This window comes from Eleutherodactylus coqui, chromosome 5 (assembly GCF_035609145.1).
Source record: "Eleutherodactylus coqui strain aEleCoq1 chromosome 5, aEleCoq1.hap1, whole genome shotgun sequence".
Classification (NCBI taxonomy): Eukaryota; Metazoa; Chordata; class Amphibia; order Anura; family Eleutherodactylidae; genus Eleutherodactylus; species Eleutherodactylus coqui.
The window spans coordinates 153,500,929-153,527,277 of NC_089841.1; the positions used below are offsets into that span (position 1 = coordinate 153,500,929).

General features: G+C 41.4%; 1 protein-coding gene across 2 annotated transcripts in view; it reads left to right on the forward strand.

The window, feature by feature from the left end:
• Positions 1-4,342: 4,342 nt before the first annotated feature.
• Positions 4,343-26,349, forward strand: part of MMP17 (matrix metallopeptidase 17) — a 156,453-nt gene continuing 134,446 nt past the window's right edge. For both annotated transcript variants that reach the window (XM_066603422.1, XM_066603423.1), the window contains exon 1: positions 4,343-4,805. In XM_066603422.1, the coding sequence (XP_066459519.1) occupies positions 4,680-4,805 (126 nt within the window). In that variant the 5' untranslated portion in view covers positions 4,343-4,679. The remainder of the gene's footprint in view (positions 4,806-26,349) is intronic.

The window sequence follows — 26,349 nt, forward strand, 5'->3', positions numbered from 1 at the left end:
GATCAGCCCTATTCTCATTTGCACAAGGAAAGACTAGAAGCAATGGAATGAAACTGAAAGGGAGGAGACACAGATTAGATATAAGAAAAAAAAACTTTCTGACAGTAAGAGTAACAGTGGAACAGGCTGTCATGGGAGGTGGTGAGTTTTCCTTCAATGGAAGTGTTCAAACAAAGTCTGAACAAATATCTGTCTGGGATGACTTAGTGAATCCTGCACTGAACATATATTATCGGCACCTTGCATGTAATTCTGAGCCTGTGGTACATGCCCTGCCTGCCCCTGCCCACCCAGTTACACCCCTGCAGAACGTAGCTGTATATTATAAGAATGAATACCCTTTTGCAGAGTTTATACCTCCTGAGAAGAAACTTTTCAGATAAAACGGTTATCTCCAAATGTAGAACTGAGTGCTGACAGTTCACTATCACTACTTTTTATGCTTTTTGCAGGAAGGGCTATTCCATAGCAAAAAGCACAGCAGGGAGCTGGTAGCAACAATGGAGTTGCTTCCTCCTGTGAAGATTAGTGTTGTCACTTCCCAGTCTGTAGAACTGTTAGCAGAGTGTATTGAGGTTGCTACTAGTACTGTCAAACCCCTACATTTACACAGAGAAGATGGTCACAGGCTGACAGCTCTAAAGAAAGCAATAAAAAAGAACTATTGATTTTATTTGTTGTGTTGCACTATATGTGATGAAATGATACTGGTAGATTGTCACCCATCTGTTCACCCATCTGTACATGTCACCTATACTTCCCTCGTACCTGACATCAGTCTGGTCTGGGAAAAGTTGAATGATGTTTAAGTGCAATTCTTGCCAAGCAGATAAATATTCATTCAACGGCCTTTCACATCTGTACCAGAAACGACTTATTGGGGCAATGTCCCCGCTTAGGTAGGGTCAGGTCACCTCCCGTGTAGCAGAGGGTCAGTTTGCTAGAAACCTGTGTGTGTACCCAGCCCTCTTTGGTCACAATAGTGTGGGCACCTGTGCTTAGTTTGCCCACACGATCGTAACATAATGCCCCCCACCCCCACCCCTCAGCTACATTGGAGGTTGACCTGGCCCTACCTAAGCGGGGACATTGCCCCAATAAGGGCAGCCCAGCGGTCTTCGGATCTGGGCCCTAGCTGATCCTAGGAGCCACGCACCAGAACACGATGCATTCACATGCCATATGACAGGGACTGAACAACAGGACACACAGAGCCAGAATACACAGCATACAGCAGCCACAATGCAAACACTAATAGCAGATGATAAGCTGAATATAAATGCGAGGTGTTAGTTTGTACATTGGCCAAGGAACTTAAGCTGCAAGCCCTGGCAAGGCCCCTCGTATCTTGCAATCCCTACACTAGCAAGACACATCTACTAGAGGGCCCTAGGGGCCAACCTAGCGCAGACATAGCAAACAAACTTAGCAGACCAAACTGACACAAAATAAACGTACAAACGGACATGAACCACAAGGCATAGATCACACAGCAAGCTGCAACAGAACACATAGCAGGTAACAGGACACATGTCACAGATACATCCAAACAGTACAAGACCAGGAGTTGGGTTTATATGTGAGCACACACCCAGGGGATTGGCTAGCAGGAAGTACCACACCCAGCCAGCTCAATCATTAACCCTGAGAGTGCTGTGCTGCTGGAAACACAGTAGTACAACATGTCTCAGCAGCACATGTAACACCAGCTTTGGCAGCAGTGGCGTCTGCACGTACCTGGTCTCTTTTCACTTCATCGGTACTGTGGATTGTCCGCATGGCGAGCGGTCGGAGATGCGCACTACAGATTTTTTTTTTAACTCCTGCTTTTTCCGCATCATTATCTAGTGATGACACAGAATTACCAACCTTTCTACAATGTCAATTGTAGATGGGCCGCGGATCGTTCAGCTTCCATTTACTTCAATGGAAGTCATCTGCCTGGAATCTGCGCAAAAATGGAGCATGCTGCAATTTTTCATCCGTGAGCAGAAACCACAATTGGTTTCCGCTCATATGAATGAATAATAATTTTTGCATAGTATGCTATGGGCTGTATTTGCTGCGGAATCTGGAGGCTGATGCCCACTCAAGATTCCACAATTCAAATCTGCCCATGTGCATTCACCCTAAGGCCTTAGTCAGACGGGCGTTTTTTCGCGCGATTTGCGGATCGCATGACGGATGCGCATCCGCAAATCGCGTGACCGGTGCCCGAAAATCGCCCGAAAATCTGCTCCTAGCCGCGTTTCATTAGAAACGGGCCGGAGCTGTCCAGCGCATTGCATTCAATGGAGCCGGCAATACAGCCTGCTCCATTGAAAGCAATGCGCTGCGGGCGTGCGCGGGATGAATTGTCGGGAAGGGCTTAAATATATAAGCCCTTCCCTGCAATTCATCCAGAAAAGTGTTAAAATAAAAAATATATATATACTCACCTGCTCCCGGCTCCATTGAATTCAATGGGTAAACATCGTTCTTCTCTGCCACAGCTGTTACAGCTGTGGCAGAGAAGAAGGATTTGTCTTCTATATGTTCTCAATGGGGTCGGCGCTGCTGCCGCCGGCCCCATTGAGCGCATATAGAGAACAGAACAGGAATCGCAGATCGCACCTATCTGCGATCTGCGATTTCTGTTCTATAATTTATTGGACGAGCACATAAAAAGCGCTCATGTGTCCGATACCATTGCAAAGCAATGGTTTTATAAAATCGCCGGACGCATGCGCATGCGCAAATCGCGGCAAAAAACGCCCGTCTGACTAAGGCCTCAGGGTGGATTCAGAGGAACGTATATCGGCTGGGTTTTCATGCCTGGAAGAGCCAGGAGCAGTGCTCTGAGTTCCTGCCCCCTCTCTGCCTCCTCTCCGCCCCCTGCACTTTTTGCAATGGGGAGAGGTGGGACGGGGGCGGGGCTAATTCGGCAACTTAGCCCCGCCCCCATCCCACCTCCTTTCATTGCAAATAGTGCAGAGGGGAGGAGAGGGGGTGCAGAGGAGGCAGAGAGGGGGCAGGAGCTCAGTTCCTGCTCCTGGCTCTTCCATCCCCCCCCCCCCCTGCAGATGAGGACACCGTATATCGGCTCGGCATGAAAACTGAGCCAATATACGGTCGTCTGAATCCACCCTCAAATGGATCAGAGATCTGAGCACTTCCTACCAGTAAAAATCTTTTATGACAGGCTGATCGTTGTAGTTTTACAATAACTGAAGTGTAAGTAAACTTTGGTTTTTTTTAACTTTTGACATGTCATAGTAATATGTCAGAAATTTTGATTGGTGCGGGTATGGTTTCTGAGACCCTCAGTATTCGCTAAAAGAAATGAGCTCTTTTGAGTATTGTGCCCATTTCACTGTTTCCATCACTGCGTGAGTGATGTACAGTTTCTGTAGAAATTCTATAGAGCCATAAACCACTTGCAAGAACAGCTGAATGGCACAGAGCTTAGCTGAGTGGTTCTACTAAATTGTTTTAGTGATCAGTGGGGGGTCTCAGCACGCAGACCTCCAGTGATTAGTGATCAAAACTTCTGACATGTCATTCAAGTTTTGAAAAAGTTTAGTTATACTTTATAGAATACTGTAGTATATAGTACAGAGTGCTGTTATGCTACCTAACTGTATTATCGCTTGAGATACACATTAGCTGTCCTTTTGTTCTGACTAAAGACTCCAGTGAGAAGCCAACAAAAAGCATAATTACAGTACAGAAGAGTATTTAGGTTCTCCTAATCATAACCTTTTGGTGATGCACCACATACATTACATATCTGGTATTCTGCTAATGTGTTCTGTAAGACAAGCACTGAGAACATGAAGTTCCTCTCCATTCTGCCGTAATTATCAGAAATGATTTCTTCAACACATACTTAGGCTACTTTTTAAGCTTTTTAAAGTCACAGGGCAACAAAACACAGAAAATATAAAATATGCTTTAAAAAAATGTTCATGCTATTGCTATTAACTCTAGAGATGCTGGATCAACTCAGTAGAAGCCTTGCAATGCTGTTATTCCAGAGCAAACATTAACTTCTCCTACAGAAGAGTAAAACACCTTTCAGCAATGCCCAGGGATCTTACCTCTGGTTTGTTTTTTAAGAAGCAAATTCTCCTGCAGGGCTCAACTCAGCCCTCTATCGTTCACTGAGATGGTAGCAGCTGATCAGCTAATTGCTTGCTTTGGATCCACACAAAATATTAATTAGCACCCCCTCCTCCCTTTGCTAGAAGCCTCTCCCAGCTACAACTATAGGTTGCTGAGATTTCCTTCCCACACACAACTCCTCCTCCACCATCTCCAACTCTGCACAGATTCCTCTGAGCTCTAGAGCTGAGAAGACTTGGATGCTTGTGGTCCACTGCTGAGGACATCTTCTGCCCCCCGACCAGTCCTGTCTGAAGCCCCTGACACCTGCCGGCTGCACCCTGCCTTCCCGTGCCTCTTGCTCCGCACGTGGAGCTGTCCCCGGTGCTGAAACCCTGCAACTTTGACCTGTTGTGCTGAAGCTTCTCAAACTTCTGTGGATGTCGGCAGAGGTGACCATGGATCTGTTATGGCATGCTAGCCATGCAGCAGCCGGGCATGTGGATGTGAGCTGCTGATGGTGCAGAGGAGATGTGAAGAGGGTGCACATATGAATGTCTCCTTCATTCACTCAGGGCTGAGGAGGAAGACGAGGGATGTGGTGGATTTCCTCCAAAGAGTCTTCTTGGCCTCGGGAGATGTTTCTCATCGCTCTTTTGATTGCTTTGAGGGAATCTATGGCAGCACCGACCCCTACAGCTGAGGATATAAACCGCGGAGTTGTAAGTGAACAGCTGGGATGTGCCCTGTGATGTGGCTGGCATATGGCACGGGTGCATGGCTAGCTGGCATGTGAGGCGTGATTGGGGTGTGAGGACTGGATGCTGTTGCATATGAAGTATACAGTGATGAAAGTCTTTCATGTTTAACCTCGTGCTTGCTGGAAACTAGGAGAAATCTATCAAGGCAGCTTGTAGGAATAGAAGGGCAAATACAAGTTTGCAAACCTATCTACCTCCTGGTGAATATGAGCAGATCATCTTAGATACTGTGTAACTGCTTGATTGCTCATGCAGAGATCATTCTGCATTGGGTGGATGAAAGATGAGAAATGGAAGCTGAGGGACAAAGGGTTAAAGTCATACAGCCAGCTACTGGAACAGCTTTACATGTCATCTATCTATCTATCTATCTATCTATCTATCTATCTATCCTTTCTATCCTATCTATTCTATCTATCTATCTATCTATCTATCTATCTATCTATCTATCTATTGCATTATGTATGAATCCATAGCACATAGATATATAATTAAGCCCCATTTACAGTAGAATACATGTGAGCAGTTGTAGTTTTTGTGTATCATTTGCAGAAACAATATCATTTAGAGTGTATTTCCCTTCAGAAATAGGTTATCTCTAGATGGTCAGTATTCTATTAGAGGAAAGTTACTATCAAGACCAAATCTAGGCTGTTTTTCTGCCTATAGCTAATATGCAAGTAATTAATTACTCCCATACATCCCTCTGATTAAATTAAGCGCTTTTCATGAAGAATCATTGTACATCTACATGTATGGGAAAAGGTTAAAGTCCCAGCCTAGGTATATGATCAGATGAGAATACCCCCATTCAGAAGCTACCAGACCCCTGATAACATGCTTTGTGAATAAGCAGAACTAGAGGGCACTTTGAATTTAGGATATGTTCCTGCAGTGCCTACTTTTCATTAACATGAAGATGCCCTGAGTTCTCACCAGGCAATTCATCTTCAGCACATCACATAGACAATTTCATTGACAAAAGGTGACACATTGAAAGGTCAGAGATGGGATCACATCCGCGAATTGGGCTGCTGCCCTCAGGCCTGCTGCTAAATGTGTCCGGACAATGCCTCCTTTACTATCAGCCTGTAAATTATATTTAGAACCATTGACCGGTATTTTAATACTCAGTTCCTAAACCCTTTAATCTCCTTCAATTTACTTAAGCAAGTATATTTTGTGAAAAGTCAATTAGCGGAACATACTAATGCCATATATGACTAGTAATAAAATGTTCAATGTGGCTTTACTGAAACATGATTGTATAGTTATGCAAATAATATGTAGCTAATTACAAGAAATGCCTGTACTATGCATGTGGATATATGCTTATAACCGCTGCAATAATGGTGAGTTACAATGAATATATTACCATCCTCCTGGACAGTGGTTAACCTGTGGTTAAAGATTAGCACCCTTGTCATGAGGCTGCCCTGAGCTCCAATTGATTATTCCTCCATGTAGTCTAGCCAGACCCATGTAATGTAGGTCACAACAAATGTCACTCAGGCTGTGGACATATTCAGAGTCCTGGTGTTCATTAATCTTTTATCACCTAAGAGACCTATGTCACCGAACACTCTAGACCAGGCACTGGCAACGAGTGACTCTGGTTGTTGTGAAACTACAAGATGCAACAGACCCAGAAAGCTTTTTGTGAATTGGGCATAATTTGACTTCTCATTCAACCACATCCTGAAAACCACAGTTGATTTCACTCAGATTTACCCTACAGCTGTTCTGTAATAATTGTCTACATTGGGAAAAAATATATATAATTTGGCCTCTAGCACTCTACAACTTGGCTCTATCACGGTCCACAAAAGATAAGGGCTAACGCCTATCTTCTTCAACTGTAGATAACATGTTGGAAGGACAGTCCTGCTCATAAAACATGAAATAGTTGCCTGCCCTTCCAATGGCATGTCATTTTCTAAAGAATGCCATGAGAGAATTTCACAGAAAATGTTTAAAGCTTAAAATTAGTTTTTAAAACTGTTACGCCTGAAAATGGCTGGATTAGTTCTAGAAAGAGCATAGTGCCATAGAGAAATGGCAAAAAAAAATCATATAACTTTATATAGTAAGATAAAAATGTATCTATTCTTGAGAGGATTGAGAATTTTCCTTAGTATTATAGGAGTGCTACTGCTTGTAAAATTTAACACCCAATAACAGGATGTCCAGAAATTGTTCTGACAGATTTTCGTAACCACATGTTATTGGATGCACTTGCCCCATTTGAAGTCTGCCAATGGAAAAAGGGCAGATTGACAAACATATTCTGTCTGTATTGTACTGCATTGCTTCCTATGGATATTCTGTGTCAAGCTGACTCTATCAGTGCCATGCAGAGTTTCCATGATTTGCTATTCAGTAACAGATGGAAGTTCATTTTAACACTGATCTTAGGCAGACTAAACTTGGTGGGTGATTTGATCAAGAAGGAGCCAGAGAAAAGAACAACAAAAAGGGAACAACCAAGCTTCTGAAATAAAACGTGGGTCCTTGGCATTCTGTTAACCAGTAAAATACAAGAAGGATCATCCATCCCAACGCCCCATATAGGCATGTTGTTGATATAAGAGGTACTATAACATAAAAATAAGTGAATAAACCAGACAGTGGTGATGTTCATCCCATCATGTAGTGCATAGTCGTCGTATAAATCCTATTGATAGCAACATCTGAGTTGGCGGTATGTGAGACTGTCCTCTACTTTCTTCTAGTGTTTTCAGTAACTGAGCTGAGGAAGCAGTCGGGGATTTCCTTAGATGGGTTTTTGTTTTCAAATGAAATCCTGTCTTTCTGTCAGTTCAGAAACTGCTTGTTTTATGTTGAGACACACAGGGCATACATTATGAGCCGCCTGCGCCCACCCGTTCACTCTTTCACCTTCAGATGTGACTAGATTAAGGTTTTGTTAGTAATTGGCTAGCTATACTTGGCAATGATTGGTAGGTACCCCGCCGTTTTCTTCAGAGAGACATGTTATAAAATTGGAGGCAAAATCAAGCTTTGCACAGTACTGTTCTAATCAGTATCCCATCATGTGCCTAGTAACAGCTGGTTAAAACCTCACAGCAGTCCTTCAGTTGTCTTCTAGCTCCTTCAGATATCAATCACAGTTCATTAAACTTCATTGAAGCCCAAGGGAATAGTGACACAACGGTATACATACTGAAATGATGGTATTTTCGGCTCCAAATGGGTTAAACCATTATTATCCTGCAGCTGGAATAATGGAAAACAAGTCACCCACACAGCCCATTCTTTAACACGAAATAAGGCAATAAGGAAAAAAAAAGACGTTTCAGCCATTTTCTAAAAATCATGAAAAATTACTTTAAGAATGAAATATCATTGTTAATATTTGGGTAGAACCATGCATAGAAAGAAGAAGATCACTATATTTATATCTGTGCATGTAGAGCATAAGGTGGTAATTCAAGTAAGATATTGCATGTGGAGGGATTAAATTGTGACACAAGAATGACGTGTTCTGCGCTGGATAGTAATTGCAAGATCAGAGCACTGCACAAGAGAGCTCTTCAACATTGAATGGGCTAGGCTGTATTTAGATATTTATTGGAAAAGATCAGGCAACTGATTCTACAGTCTCTGCTTAAAATATTAATGTAATATGGTAGAACTGAACTGATTACCTTGCAATGGGTTATTCAGCCCTTTAAACGTTGGTCTACCAAGTAGTGACTGGGGATAGTTAAGTTAAAGGACTTCAGATAATGCAACTTTGCTTTCAGTGATGATTGAAAGAGAATGAGTGAAACTAGGAGGATGGAAATCTTCCAGTTCTGCTGCCAATAGAGTCTGTGTGTAGGGTAAACACTGCGTGTCGTAGCTGCTTCATTCTCACAATCAGACTTGGAAAACTCAAAACAGCAGCATATCTTGTCTCCAATAACTGCTATATTACTGCAAATCCTGGAGGGAATTCTGGCCTCCAAAAACATGACCCAAGCTCTTTATACAACTCCTGAATCAGTAAATGAGTGAAGATTACTACGCCACTTCATCTGGTACTCAATTATTACAAGTCTGGTGCCTGGAAACAGTAGAAATGATGGTTGGCATTATCAGGTTGGATGACATTTAATGGGATATGCTCTATGTAGGATTATGAAGTGTGCTTAGAGTACAGATATACAGCAATGTAGTAAAAGGACACACAGGCTGTTCTGACCCAGCAACATTGTCATTATATGAGACGCAATGCAAATACATCTGTAATTGCTGTATATTTAGAACATGGACCAAAGACTACTCCAATTTCTATAACATTTTATGTGAAACACACGTTTCCATAGCATTTACAGTATAAGCATAGTTTAATATTAATCAAACCTAATGAAGGAACAGTTGAGCTTTTTTACCACATAAGCTCTTTTAAGATTTTAATTATGATTTATCATAGTTTTAGTTTTGCAGAATTTTGATCTAATGCAAACCTAAGCGAGTAAATGTCTTTATTAACTTGAGTCCCATCTTAACACTCCTATTTGGTACCACTGCTTTATATCTTAAATAGGATAAGGTAAGTGGTTATTCAAGATAAAAGACTAATGCCACCCATATATATTAGATACTGTAGTTATTGGCCAAGCGCCCATTCAACCATCTGCTATCTCTCCCGATCCCCCATATTGTATGCTTACAAGCACAGCTCAGCCAAGCATACATCTATTTTGTACATCATGAGGGGATGAAGAAGCTGCCAGATACCTGTGGGAGTGGCTTATCTTCCTTAGAACAAAAGGATTGGGTAAATGAAATCCAAATGCCCAATCCTTATCTCAACCAAAACCAACTGATGGGATGAGAGTCTGAAGGCTTCCATAGATTAGATGATCAGCTGGACCCACTAAAATTGATGCATTTGTCTGATCTATGTCTAACATGTATGGCTACCCTAACATCTCAATTTTTATTTAGAACTACAATAATTCCTCATGGCATTAGATAACTATATCATAAGCACAAGCTTAGCTGTTAGTGGCAACTTATGATACTTTTGCCCAAGTAATCATTTAAAAAAGTGATTACAGGCAGCTGTTAGCCCATGTAAATATGGAACCCAACTTAGCAAGCAAGCAAGAATCACTCACATTTTGGAGATGTATGGTTTTCAGCTCACCTAAAAACCAAGTGACTATTAGCCCATGTAAACAGGCAGTCGATCATCTATGTACAACTGCCTGCTCACTCTGAATTGAGGCAGGTGGCCGGAAAAGAAATCCAGCACAATCTACCTCCATTTAGTGAGTGATCAGGAATAGAAGACTAAAGGCCTTTTTACACAGGTTGACAGTCTTTTAAATGACTGCACGAGCGCTGAGGTGGACAAAGGCCTTTAGGGGTCGAAACGTAGCTTTTCTTGGCATGAGGTAATAAATCTATTTTTTTTACTTTCCATCAATTTATGCTGCCACAAGCTATTTCATTACTACATATTGGACTTTGGAACAATGGTTCATTCTCCTTTTGTAGCTTTTGCATTTTTTTAGTCCCACCCTTGTGGGTTACAATTGTGTGCTGCTGGTGGATTGTCTTTATCCTACACGCTGCACGAGTGCTGACGTCATCGGTAAGGTCGTCAGCACTCGTGCAGAGAATCTAAACGAAAAGAATTGCCACTGGGTCATGAACTTCTTATCCGCTTCTTGCTCAGCGCTTCACCTCCTACAAAAAGCGCTGAGCAGGGAGCATTCTAACAGGAAGAGAAGCCTGCGAGCTAATGAGGTTTGTTAAGCTGACTGCAAAATACACTTAAAGGGGTTGTCCCGCGGCAGCAAGTGGGTCTATACACTTCTGTATGGCCATAATAATGCACTTTGTAATGTACATTGTGCATTAATTATGAGCCATACAGAAGTTATAAAAAATTTTATACTTACCTGCTCCGTTGCTAGCGTCCTCGTCTCCATGGTGCCGACTAATTTTCGCCCTCCGATGGCCAAATTAGCCGCACTTGCGCAGTCCGGGTCTTCTGCAGTCTTCTATGGGGCCGCTCGTGTAGAATGCCGGCTCCGTGTAGCTCCGCCCCGTCACGTGCCGATTCCAGCCAATCAGGAGGCTGGAATCGGCAATGGACCGCACAGAAGCCCTGCGGTCCACGGAGACAGAGGATCCCGGCGGCCATCTTCAGCAGGTAAGTATGAAGACGCCGGACCGCCGGGATTCAGGTAAGCGCTGTGCGGGTTGTTTTTTTAACCCCTGCATCGGGGTTGTCTCGCGCCGAACGGGGGGGGGGGTTAAAAAAAAAAAAAAAAACCCGTTTCGGCGCGGGACAACCCCTTTAAACAACTGAACGACAAGTGAGTGTTTTTTTTTTTCCCACATTCACACTGGACAGTTATCGCTCAAATTTGTTTGCTTGAATGAATTTTGAGTGTTAATCATTACGTGTAAATGGGCCTTAACTGAGAATAGTTTTAGTTTTTCACACATATATTAGAGTTGTGACTTATTAGTAAAGCGGTTGTCTATGATTTAATAACCAGGTCTGGTCTTTTCCAGATATGATGCCATATTTGTTTATGGGTTGTCTGTGATATTGCAGGCTTTGTATATATGAAGTAGAAAAGTTATATAATGAGCTTTATTGAATACATTCCTGTATACGGGTGAACAGTATATCTAGAAAATAAGCAAAAGCAAATAGACTGGAAAAGTTCTAGGGCACTTAGTATTTGTCTTTAAAATAAGTGGGGAGTCATTGTCTTTTCATACACCTTCTGCATAATTGTTTTCTTTGTATTGGTGGCCAAGATGGAAGGTCCAAAGCAATTTGACATTCTGTGGAGAACAGGCCAACTTTTGGTCACGGTGATGAGATCCAACTGGATGCTGTGCAGGAATCAGGACTTCAGTGTTATGGAAGGGATTGTATTACACTTACGATATTAGAACATGATGTTGCTGCTACATATAATATTGAATATGACCTTTTGGCATGAGATGACTAGTCAGTTGGTCCCTTAGCTGAGTAATGAAGATAGCTAGCAGGTAAAAAGGTAGAGTGGATTTTATGTGTGGAAGATGCATTGGTTTGTCATTTAACAAACACAAAAGGACATCTCCCCATCGTGCATCTGTCAGCCTTTAAGTAACACCAGCATCTCTGACCTGTGTTATCGGTGGCAAGACACGTTCATTTATTATGCAGTCATGCTTGCTTAGCTAAACTCCCATTGTCCATCTGGGAGAAGATGCTCTTTCCAAACAGGTGCCAGATGTATTGGCTTGCTCTTTGTGTAATTAAATTCATCTGTCAGGCGTTAGTGATGTCTCCTATAGGAGCTACTTCCAATGCAGAAAATGAAGGCTGGAAATTTCATTGTCTCCCACAGCCAAGGTTGATTGCACTCTTGTTGGCAACATGCCCCAGGCACGAGAGAAGGGCAGGACCCAGAGTGTGGTGGGTTTTACTAGCTTCTGGCTTGCCAAGAGATCTGTTCAGTGCAGAAGGTGCTTGTTCAAACACTGCTAATAGAAAACCACAAAACATTAGCATGTTGCAACAGCATCGTGTTGGCATGTATAGAGCCCCGTCCAGTCAAAGCTTCTACGCGTTCCAAGACTGACAGGAAATGAGTTTCTAAACAAAAGCTCGTATTGCCAGTAAGTACCGACCTCTGGGCAATGGACTCTCCTATGCAGTTATATTGTTGCTGTGTAATCTGAACAAGCTAGGTATATCCAGTTCATGTCTGATTTATAGAGCCATTTGTTTTCTGAAGGAAAAATCACTGTAATGCTAGAAACAGCAGATGGCTGAGCCCAATAGCAATGCCAGCGCTGTCATTGACCCCTTTATGCCCTGAATAAAGATTCCTTGCACTAAGCATTTAGAAATACTGTAGTCAACACATTTGGTGGTAAGAATAAGTGTCGTCTGATGAACAAGCAGAGTTACTCTGAGAAATATATATAATTGAAGGAAGTCATTGTAGGAAATTTTAATTATGGGAAATCAGTTGTTACATACTTTAAACAGTCAACTGTGTGCAGATTGGCTAAGCTTTTTGTGCAAAATGAGGGTAGATGCACAAGCGGCAGATTCGTTAGAGACCATTCCCATGGGACGGAACTATGCCGCTGGATGAAGCCAAATCCGCAGCTGTGGAATTCCACACCAAATTCTACAGGTTTAATTGTGGATTTGGTTGTGGAATTGCAGGCAGGTTTTAAGACATTTTCAATTCCGCTTCAAAATCCATAGGTAGTTTTGTGTGAAAGGTCCCTTATAGAAATTTCTGTAACTGTCTCATTCATCTGATTATGGCTTGTAGAAATGGATGTGCTTCCCACTGACAAAAAGAATCGAAATGATTTTTAGTTAAAAAAATGTGTGCAACAAATCAACCACATGTGAATATACCTTTAGAGAACAAAAACACTTCAGCATGAGACAAATTGCCATTGGTGTTTAGATAAAAGAGGTTTTTACTCAGTGCAATAAAAAGGGAACTTTCAAGTGGTCTGCATATGAACTGCTACTAAAATCCTGCAGTTCACAGCATTAAATAGAGGTAAGAGTGAGTAGATAAATATACACCATGATGATAGAAGTATGGGGACACACATGGAAGGTGATTAAGTTCGATTTTATTAAAATATTTGAATAAAGATGTTGGGCCGTCTTTGGCCTCAATGACGGCAGTAACTCTTCTAGGCATGCTTTCCACCAAATTTCAATAGATGTGTGGAGGGATTTGCCAACATACGGGTGATGCGGGTGATGATGGGGGTATTGGGCGTCCATGGCTAAATACAAAATTGACCCTCATCCCAAAGATGCTTGATAGGATTGAGTTCTGAACTTTGGGATGGCCAATGAAATTTACAGATGTTCTGCTCCTTAAACCAAGCTTCAATACTGCGTGCTGTATGACATGGTGCTTGGTGATGTTGGCAGAAACACAGAGCTGTACCAAAGTATTGCCAGAGGGTAGGTAATGCCTCATTGTTCAGAATGTCTCTGCACCTATTGGCCACAGGATAGGCAATGCCAATTTGTCCAAAATGTCTCTGTACCCTCTGGCATTGTGCATGGACTTCACTATAACCAATGGCCCTAGTCCTTTCCAGCAGAAACACCCCCAAAGCATAACAGAACTCCTCCAAGCTTCACTGTTGGGACGATGCAGTTGCGTAGAAACTGCTCTCCAGGCAACCACTACACCCAAGTGTGGCCAACCAATGGGAGATGATATACTGTGATTCAGGTGTCTACAACACTGGCTTCCACTCATTAACAGTCCAAGAACAATGCTCCAAACAGCATTGCAGGCACCTCTGTGCATTCACTACTGTGATGTTGGGCTTGTGTGCAGTTGATTGTCCATGGTAACCCTTCACATGCAGTTCCCTACAAATGGTTGTGGTGCTATTGGATGTTCCAATGGCCCTTGAGACCTCCTGAGCGAGTATTTTGGCAGTTATTGCCTTCACAGCTTGTACAATGCTTCATTGTCCACATTCTGTCATTTTACGAGGTCTCCCCGAACATGCACTGCACAAACACCAGATATTTTTCATTTCTAAATAACATTGCCAGCAGGTCCAAAAGCGCTGTGATGTCCCAAACTGGTTGGTTGCTCAGGTGACACCCCATCACCATGCGCTGTTGGAAGTCTATCAACTCTATACCTCATCATAGAACAGTGAAAAAAAGAAAGAGGAGGGGGAGCAACCTCTAGGAGGAAACTGGCAGGTTTTTTCATGAGGAAATATGTTTTAGTCACCCCAACAGGTTAAAACATTTTTATCAGGTGCAACCAACCCAAATAACTCCTCAAATGCTCTTCTCTTCTACCAACTGGACACATGTCAAAGTGGCACTTAAAAAGCCCTGGATGTGCATCCCCAGAAAATACTAAGGAAAAGAATCCATAGCCCAAAAACGTATCTAGTTATGCTGGTTTTAATAAAATTGAGAAGTTGAGTTAAAAACTCCTGATGTCTTGTGCTTTTCCAAAGGGGTTGAGCCTGCACCCAGTTTTTTATTAACCCTACACTTGGTGGCATTCTGATGGTTTATGTACTGGAATATGCCTGTGTGATATTCTCCTTTATACCTAATGCTCACACATCCTAGTTGTATAATTCCCTCACCTGACAGCACAAAATTGGTGAGTGTCCTAACATTTTTTCATCATAGTGTAGTCTAGCATCCCGTGTGGGGTAGTTTATGCTCATATGCAATACTATATACAATGCTATGCATTTATAATGAGAAAACCCACCTGACTGAATAAATTGTGAGAATCATGCTCATGCTTTCTAAGGCGAATCTTTCTGTATATGTAAAATATGAGATCAACTTGGCAGATTTGTTTTGCAAAATTCACTATTGTCAGCCCTGCAGCACTTACAATCTTTGTACTTTTCTCTGCTGGGATCTGTTCTTGTGTTTGACAGCAAATACACAAATGAAACAGACTGAACATATGCCTCTGTGAACGAGCCATTATCAGTATCAATGTGTTAAATATTAGTAAAGGTAATGAAGACAATGGGTGATGGATTCTGTAACCAAACTGAAGCACGGTGGCAGAACTGCACGCTAATATGGCGGTCACATCCTGGCCAATCCTGCTGAAATAGGAGGCATTATGGTGTATTACTGTATAACACTAGGAAGATAATCACATACATGATTAGAAAAGTCTCACTAGCTTAGCAGAATGATAAGTTATTACAATGTTGGTTTGGTTGGTTGCTGATTTACAAACACTGCTCATTTGTTGTATAACAAGCCATATATTCATTAAACGGGTTATCCAGGCAGAAAGAAAATTGAAAAGCTGTGCACTATGGAGGAAAAATATAGAAGTCAGACTCACCGCACTGAACCCTTGCCATTGCCATTACCCGGTCTCTCGCTCATTTCTACTTCCTGCAAAGCTACAATGATGTCCCAACACAAAGTCAATTGACAGCTGCAGTTTATCACTAGCCTAAGTTTGGCAATGATTTTCTGCAATGATCATATGCCCCTATTGTCAGTGACGTTATGGATGCTGCAGGAAGTAGAGAGCAACATGAGACTGGGCACTATCGGAGACGGAGCCACGGGGGATCAAGTGAGGAGAGTATGACTTTGTCCTCCCACCACACTGAGTAGCTTCACAAAATTATTTTTATCCTGGATAACTCCTTATTGCAGTTGGAAATGGCAGAGAACAGATTGGTGGTGGAAACCGTGTGTCAAGTAGAAAATGGATACAACAATCTGTCCATACAGGACACCCATGCACAAAAAGTCCATAAAAGAGCGAATGGATGTCAGCTTCACTTCAATATTTTTTTAGTCATTACAAAATAATAACATCTCAGCAGTAATTCGCTGCGTAGGAAGGGCCTCCGTAAAGGCTGAAATGTCCATTTCTGAAAGCTTATGCGATGCTGATATACATTGTGTCTTTAATGCAGTTGGAAAATGACTGGGCAGAACCATCTAGCTGACCTGTATGTACTATACATAGCTTTCTGTCTTGCAGTAATTTTAATAACATGGGTAAATTCATCTTCTTGTATTCACTGATGTAAACATCAACAGCTTGCTGTTAAGTCTTGTACCCATCACACCGCGTGATACCATATTTGACATCACTTTGATACTGTCTGATCTCATGTAACACTGTCTGTAGTTACTGAGCAGCTCCATTGTATGACTGGAGCTCTGATTGACATATACAGTCATGAGGAATAATTACTATACTGTTCTGTGGTTCTGCATCTCATTGTGTGTATTGTCAGTGAAGCCAGGAGTTTCCAGAAAGAGCAGTCTGATGAAAGAAGGATTGTCACAGTACTTTGATGGGTGGTGCACTGCTAAGTAGTATTTACAGATTACTATATATCTATGAATCACCAGTATCTTAGCAACAAATATCCTTGCACTGAATGCATAAAGTTCCAGGGACCTCCTACATGCCACTAATTCCTACAAAGTGACCGCATTAGCTCACTCCGTCTGACCTCTTTGCCGCATTTGGACAGCTGTATCCAGAGACAAACAATAGGGAATGTGATTGTGTGAATAGATATAGAAGAACATTATATATGGTGGGTCATAAGTAGGCTTGGTCATTCTTACTGAGGCTTTCTATTATTAGAGAAAGGTCTAAACTATTTATATGTTTCAATAGAAGAAATAAGATCCAGTGTTTTCCCTTAACAGCACCCTGGTGTCCCCATTTTTAGTATCTACTCTATAAAACATAATTAATTCTTGCAGAAATTGGCTCCACAAATGTTTTGTCTTTATTTCCCTAATTCTCTGAAAAACTCTCCAGGATTCTTTACGTCTGGAACAGACTGTTTTCTATCTCGCCTCACTGTATTGCTGTCACATATCCTCAGTGATTAGTATTCAGCTAAACTTCACAGTTAAGCTTTTACTTACTAGAAACATATTGTAATTATGTGGAATAATATCTTTATCCATATGTAGCAATTTTCTTAGCACTAATGTGAGGCACCAGAAGGATATTTCAATTTTGATGTGCCTGAAGGGTAACTAACAACTTGTCTTTGATTTCTAGTGACATCGCCACTTGTGCTTAGATTTTTTTCGTCTGTTAAAATTGTCCCTGGGTTTTATTGAGACCAACTGCATCACATCATGTTTCTTCTTCTGTCAGATTCAATTCTTGCTATCTGGTTTTACAATGTCTGATTTATACGTTAAGATTTATTGAGTAAGATTATTTAAAGTTCAATCATGATCATGTCATGATGTGAAACGCAGAATTCTACGTCTCTATACCGTGCACTGCTAGGCTGGCAGTAAATTGCCCTTGGAAGTTGTTTTCAAACGTTATCCATCTAGGAATGAAAAAAAAGGCTTTATAAAGAGTTCTTTTGTGGGAAATCTTGCAGTCAGAATGCCAATGTCCTATACACCCTTCTAGAATTCACACTTGCACTGCTGTACAACAGAAGACTGCATAAAATGCAGATCCATGCTGCAGATTGAACTGGCTCCAAATCAGCCATGCAGATATATTAAACTGAGCTGTGTGCTGAGCAACCATGACGTACAGATTAACTGCAACCGGCACTGACATGAAACTGCTCTTCGAGAAGGGAAAAATGTAATATAAAACAGTATATGCCCACATATATATAATTACCCTTAAAGCGGCATTTGTATAAGCCCCTTTTATTGGTATCATATAAATGCTTTGTGATGGATTCACATTTACGTGGTATGGCAATGACGGCAAGAAAACCGCTGTATATGGACTACAGACTGTGGCCGGTGCAATGCTTTACTGCTCACTCATTACAGGACTTCTCACTGTTCCATAGTTCTCAGTCTTGCAGGTATGCGTTAAATCCACTATGGTCATAAAGAAGGCAAACCAATAACAAGGTTAAGGAATGCCCAAATAATCAAAGACACCATGATTTCATCACAGCCAAGCAATTCAGCAATTAAAGCATTAGACAGAAACTTGCATGGGACGATATTCAGATTTTCAAGAGAGCCCTGTGCTATAGGGTTCATTAGACTGCCCTTTAAAGGGGCATACATTTTTCAAACAATTTATGCTCACGTAGTAGCCTGTTTGTGTCTCATCAATCTTGTAATATACTTTCATTAACATTTTTGTTGTTTTACCACTATAAATCAAGTTTGAAGTATCTGCCACTAGGAGTCTCTCTTCCAGCCTCTTTGCAATCCACTGTCTGTTACTAGGTATTGAGCTTCTGTAGTTACCTGGACCAGGACAGGGGGAAAAGGGTCTGTGGCAGAGAGGCTATTTTAACAGGCTGTTCCCTGCAATCACAGGCTGACAGAGCTGTAGACACAGTATCTGCATCTACCCTGTCTCTCTTGTTACAGCACATGTGTGTATACTTTACTTTGGGTTTACTAACCATTTGATCAGAATGTCCCTGAATGCTTGAATCAGTCTGAGAAAGCAGAGGAGTGGGTATTCAGATACAGCCTCCGTGTTGATTCGACCAGAGACAGAGCGAGGCATCATGGGAAGTAAGGGAAATACATGACAGTGAACTACTGGCAGGATGCTAGGCTTGATACATGTCCTCTGTCTGGCAGTGGATTGTAAACAGCAGGACAACAGAAAAATGGGGAAGAACACCTGAAAAACAGAACTTCAAGGCATAAAACAGGGTGCAAATAGTAGCAAATGAGTAAGGAAAACCTGGCATACTTTAGAAAATGTGTTGAAAACTCGGATACACTTTGAACATTCCTATCTAGACTCCTCTGTTTGTGTGGAATTTTAGCAACTGCCCTCAAAATTCAATGATCCAAGCCAAGGCAAAACACAAAACCAGGGAATTAGTAGTAATCAGTGCTCAGTTTTCTCTTCAAATCTCCTTTTTATCGAGTTTTATCAGGTTTATTAGCAGACAGAACAAACTGTGCAATTACATTGAAAAAACCCTGTGACCGTTTTCCCTGAGATCATCAATACTATCACTAGAGACCTCTATTCCTCACTTTACGCTTACCAGGATACTCACACACCACTTGGCAGGTATAACAATTGCTCCAATCAACCTCTGAACTCCTTTCCTACACACTCCAAAGTTACAAATCTGGGGTTTAATGTTCTCTTTTTAAAACTATCTAAATGTGTTCACTCCACAAGAGAGAAAAGCTAATCCAAGTCCTTATTCCCCTATTCTGGAATTGGAAATTATTCCCTCTAGTCAAAATCTATCTTCACTTTTAAACATAGATCATCAGAAATTCTTGACCTACAGCTAATTTATCAGCTCCCCCAGGGGGATCATGAGAATTTAAGATTGAGACCTTTGTATTACAGCAAAAACCACCTAAGAAAACCATTTATCTTGTTTATAAACATTTTTGTCTCTACTGGTCTTCAGTTCTCGGTGCAGAGCAATCACATCACTGACACCAGGGGCCATATGACTGCCGTTCAGCCAGTGATTAGATGTAGTGGTCACATGATCTAGACATTATTACTCTGCTTCCAAAACTGAAGAGTAGCAGCGACCGGACATCAGCGGAACAGGAGTGGAAAAGGTGAGTATACCTTCCTTTATAACTAAGATAGACCACATCTATAGGCTTGAAGAATTAGCATAATGTTAAACTGTAAGGACCAAAGATTCAAGGCAAGCTGGTCACCTTGGATCAAATTTAGGAGCTTTTAACACTTAACTTATAAATGATTAAGCCCTATTTGTAACCAATATAACGGATGCATGACAGCTCACATCTAAACTCTATACATCTTAGCCTCATGTGGTGAAGTTTTTTTATTTAACTCTGCCCTTATGTGGATACATTATGTAACTACACACCATGTCTCACACTCACTCATCATCACCATAGCATCTACACAGTGGACCATGGTAAAAGCAGCCTTGTATAACATTCTCATGAAAGTTGTCTAATAGAAAATCTTTGTTGCCCGTAGCAACTAATCACAGCCCAGCTTTCATTTCTTATGAGGTAAAATAAAAGCTGCACTGTGATTGGTTGCTATGGGCAGCAATGATTTTCTTTTAGACAGCTTTCATAAGAGTGCGGTGCTGGACTGCTTTTTTTGTGGGCCATCCTGTAAAACCAACTTAATTGAGATTACCAGGAAATACTTTAATTAGATGCACTTAGAATAAAAAAAAAGCTTGTGAAGACTTTTTAAAAATTCTTTCAGTGTCTACAAAGGTAGACAAGTGGAGCAACACGCAAAGGGACCTCCACATTGATTTACCTATTATTCCTAATCCTAATGAATAATTCTCCTGAACATGAATATAATATATACATTATATATATATATATATATATATATGACTGCGGTTGCCATCTTACGACGGGCTTTCTACTAGTACTGCACAGCTATGTACATTTCCATCATCTGCAGATAATCTGAGATCCACACAGGCAGACTGCTTGTAATGTTGTGCAAGGCTTGACTTTTTACTGGAATATGCTTAAGTCCTAGAGCCTTAATTCCTGTAAAGTAAGATCGTTGGGTTAGCAGGGTCTGTGAAGATTGGTAAATGGCACCACATGTGTTCTGTCATTCAAAGATATGCGTAGAGATGTGCATCTGGCTGGAGAATATAAAAAGATTGATGTTTTAATAATAGTAATAATAGGGGAAGTAATGCTTTTGCAAATCACAATGCACCCTGTAGTCTCCTCTGCCTTAAAAAAAAAAGATTTTCTTTTACATGGCCTAGTAGTTGGCTAGCTATAAATGACTCACCCTGGATAACCTCTTTAATTTATGTAGGGTTCTCTACCCAAACTTATAAGAACCTGATAAACAACATAGGCTGTCATGGTTTGACTGCTGCCAACATAATACTTAGAGCACCTGTAAAGGGATTGTCTACTTTGTCCAATCCCTCTTAGTTAGAAGAAAAGTATGCTTCAGTTGGACCCCAGATATCAGTTGTGATCTGTAGAGGAACCCAACAACAAGTGCTTGGTTTTACTGCAGTGTCACCATAAGAAAAAAGACGCATTACAAAGTTCCTATTGAAATTAATGGGCTGTCTATGTAATGTATTGACGTGTTGGGTTCTTGAGCTACAACTACATTGCCAAAAAATAACAATTTTTAGGGGGGTGGCCACCAAGAAGCAAATCCTTAGCAACTAGTTCTTATGTTCATGTTATATTGTAGCTCGAGTGAATGCCTGTTTAGTCTTAAAGGGTTCGTCCCATCTTTAGCTGTTTTGCTGCAGGAAGCAGACAGCTCTGTACATTGTGCAATGACCCTAGTTGGTACTGCCATCCTATTGAAGTGAACGGGACTCAGCCCACAATACCAACCTGGACCATTGCACTGTGTAGGGAACTGTCTGCCCTTTACAGAAAAACAGCTAGAAGTGGGACAACCCATTTACAGAGATTGTAGCCTTAATAGTGTGAATGTGAAGTGGAACTGCAACTGTCTGTGGGGCTGGGATTGTGTGATGGTCATGTTGCACATTCACAGCGAGAAAGAAAGGTAGTGGGGTATTAGCCCATGAAAGACCCATATAGGTGCTATGTGGTCCACCGCAAAAGTGACTAGTACACTCATGCAAGTGGTATACAGGCAGGCGAAACTGAGGCAGAGGGTAGCCCCTCAGAGTCCTACGGCAGCATGGTAGGGCGAGCTGCAAAGCTTACAATCACTTTGGTGCAACCTGACCTGGTGGGAGCTCACGCACAGTCCTTCAAGCCTAGTAAAGGACCATACTGTACAGTTGTGCCATGTGTTTCCATTGTATCTGTTGCACTGCAATATATGTGTCTTAACGCCTTCCAAGTAGTGGACATAAAAAAAGATTAAGGCTGGGTTCACAGTAGTGCAATGGTATGGCAAATGGTTGTGTGGGAAAACCACTAGTGAAACATAAGTATTAACATGTTTCACCTGTAAATCTAGTTGCACTACAACAATGTGTGCACACAACCTACCACTTGTCAGTTGTTCTAACTGGATTACCCCTTCTCAGAATGATATCTTAGAAATCATCTAATCACTGTGGGTCTGGCTTCACCAACCTCGGGTGTTCCATTGATATCAGCCAGGTAAGCTGCATTCTTTCATAGAGGTAGATCCTGAACAAACATGGGACCTAACTCTATACCATCCCTATGCTCTAGTATGCAAGGAGTATTAAAACCTAAAAGGAACTCAGGACTCGGCTAGACAATTTAATTATATATTGTAAGGTAACAACTCCCTTCACTTGGTTGGGGGAGAGAAGACTATTAGAAGTTACTCGCCTACTTAGGTGTCCTACAAAGGTGATAACAGATGGCATGGATACCATCTTAAGGAATTCTCATAGGTTTATTAGCCTATCAGAAATGTATAGTACATGTGTTCTAGTATGGCGTATGGAAAGGGCTTGTCTGGATGGGACAAATCATTAGCAAATCAGAGTTAGAACTAGGAAAATGTGCATTTCGCCTAAACAAAAAGCTAACGAGTAAGCCAGGCTTGTCACATTAATCACAGGCAAGGAAAGGTGCTTGAGTATAAGAAATGGGACCGATTAAGATGTTCATTTTCTGTGCTGTGTAAAGGTCTATGGATATTGTAACAGAAATTAAGCATGCCAGCAGTCAGTGAGAGTGGATGTTGTTTTAATTCAGCATTAAATGCCAGCACAATATTCTGATTTTTCTTGTCATTTAGAATTACACCTGCAGTCTACATTTTTACATAAGTGTTTTTTATTCTTCAGTTTTTTTTTATTATCTTTTGATCCAATAATTTGCAACCTTCTCTGCCTAAACAATAGCATTCAGCTCCAGCTTCATAAATATTACCACAGCTCCCTCTAGTGGATATAAAAAGGTGATATCAAAGTAATTTCCTAGCATCAACCTGTTCCATTTTAGATTATATTCCCAACACATCTGCCTTGAAGCCAGAATCTTTTATTTTTGTCTCCGGAGCTGTCACTGTTACTCAGGATGTTAAGCACAGGAAGCTTTGTGTATAATGAGTGTTTAGCCTTTTGTTCACTGAATTTTAAGTAGATTTTTCCTCAATACTTGGGACTGTGACATTCAGATGTACGATGGACACCATCTGTGTCTTCCAACCATGTGACCATACCTATTCTCTCTTTTTTTGTTTTACACTGATATTATATCCAAAACAGAGTGCAGATTACATGATGCTCATAAGTAGATGGAGAGACGGGATTCACTAATCTTAAGCCGTAAAGAGTCATTTATTTTTATTGAATCAAATATAAAGAGTTATGTATTTTATAGGTTTACAGCAAATCAAGGTATCCTGTCAATGTAATGTATAATCCCTTTATGCTAGTGTATCAGGATGGCTTCACATGTGTGAATTTGCATGTGCATACTGTAGCAAGCTGGGGTCTACTTGCCTGCGGATCGCCAACTTCCAGACCAGAATGGGCACCAGCCGTGTAGAAACACTCTGAAGACATGAATTTTCTTTAAACCTGGCTCTTGCCAGTCTTTATTCACAGCACAAACAACGTAAACAGAGTCCATATAACGTACTTCAGTAAAACATGAAGTCCATATACACACCCCACTTGGGTGTTGAGGTTAGGGTGGTCAACCCTGTCAACCTCCTGCCTTCCTGGTCTGCACTAGACCCTGGGGCTAGAGGCCCTCCCAGCTCCACTGAGCTGTCTCTCTGGCTCTCTCAGCCAACATCTCCCCGGGTGTAGCAGGAATGTACCCTTATATACAACTTCCTGACCACACCTATGGGTTTTTTCCCTTTTCTCAGGCACCAGAATGCCTGTCTGTTGCCCCCCTACAGGCCATTCTCTGTAGTGCACCTCTACAATACACACAGAATACAACCCTTTCAATTTCATTTGCTTTTTTTGGCTTGCATTTGCACACCAAATAGAACCTGCTCTATTTTGTGTGCAAAAAGATCCACATAGAAGTTTTTGGGCGCAAATGTGCATGCAAAGTGCAACAGCATACGCAATACGCTGCCCAATTCCATGGAAAAAAACACATCTCGAAGTCATTAGGCTAAATAGCCATTTAAATTGGGGCATGCCCATCTGCTAGGGGCAAATGAACATGCCCTGTGTGCACAAAAAGTACAGTAATATACTCCGACATGCGTGCAAAAACCTCATTCGTAGTGCAAACTAAGTCACTAAGGCATGTGCGATTGTGCATACGCCCATGTGAAGCCGCTCTTAAAGTGACTGTCCAGATATTTCGCCATGTAAAAAAACTCGCTGATAAAACACGACCATGCAAAGCATTGGATTTTCTTTCTTTTTTTTTTTTTTAGCGCATAAATCAATCGCGCTGCGAAAAATAGCATCTACACAAACGTTTTTGGTTGCTGGTTTTGTGTGTCAGTGAAAAGATAGGTCTTGCCCTATCTTTTGACATGACACGCAGCAAACTCCCTTAGACTTCTATGGCAACAGGAAAAAAGGGAGGGTAAGGGAGTTACCCTGCCTAGAACATTGGGAAAAGACAGCTGGCCCTTTTTAAGCATTATTGGTCCTTTTGAGAATTTCTGCTAATCGCTGGTCTCCAACATTTCAGTGTATTTTTTAACATTCACGCAGTAGCTCCCCATGGGAATGACTTGATATACGCAAATAAAGATTGGGATTCAAACATGTGCCTGACGCTGTAATGGAACACATTGCGTTCGCCTGGTCAGGGAACATGCGCATTCTAGAACCTTGCAGTCCCAGATCTCACGGGACCATCCCCTGGCCGTGGGGATGGCACGTCAACACGTTGTGTGCGTAGGGCGTCGCAATGGAACGCATATGCATTCTAAGAGCCGGGGAACATGCGCTCATAACTGCGCCGGATGCACCCAGCGTCAGGATAGTGGTCTCCTCTCAAACAGACACATGGTATGTATGTTTGATTATAGATAGTTGTACTATGTGAAAAGGTTTTTTATGCTTGATAAGGGCGTTTTTACACGCCGAAACGCGTTGCATTATATTCATGTTTACGGCTAAAGCTTTTTATTAGGGATCAATCTGGACCATTTGAATTTGGAAAATAAAACTATTTTGGGACTGGATTTTGGATTTCCCTTCTTCACTGACATGAGGACCACCATACGAGTGCAGGAAGGTTGTTGGAATTTATACTTCCCCATTTTGGTATCAACTTGGGGTTTCTTCTGAATGCGACTCTCCATGGTACATGGATTATGGGGGACCTCTAAAGAAACCTTGATAAGCCCACTAGGCTCATCGGTGTAACAGGCATCTCCTATGATAGGAGACCTGCTTAGCACCAGGTGAGTTAATTCACATCAAGGTGCTGTCCTTATATAACCTGTTTCACCATTGGGTTAGGCTGCTGCTCTTTGCCTCCCCTGCAGCCCTGCCTTCTCAGTGGCTGCTGTGAATAAACCCAAGTGTATCATAGGCTCACAGGGGTTCAATGTATGGAGAGCCAATCCCTATTACAGAAGGGGTAGAATGATTGTAAACTGAGGATTAATGGAACATTAGTGAGAAATAAGATTGTCATGCAATTGCCTCACATATACAGAGGGAAATTAACATATTGTAGCACAAACATAATACGGATCCGTATTGCAAATGACATTACAACTGTATGTTTTTAGTATTTGACCTGTTTTTGCCTCCATATATTTTATTTTCTACAGAACAAATACTGATCCGTATTTCCTAAAAGAAAATACCAGTAATACAGAGTTTATTACAGGAGAAATAGGTCATGCTGCATTTAAAAAAACGTTGGTGAAAAATGTGGCCATGTTAATAGATGCATAGATTTACATTAGCTCCGTATTATGGTCAAGCCCGACCTAAATACAGCATTAATTTACACTCGCCTGACAGCAGCATTAGTAAGCGTGAGCCTAGAGAGTTGCTTTAATATTTGAATATGCAATGTGTCACATTTTTTCACAAATAACTGTTTGATTAAAGTCAAATATCAGGGATAATAAGAAGTTCTTCAGAAGTGATAGCAGGTAATATATTTGTTTCA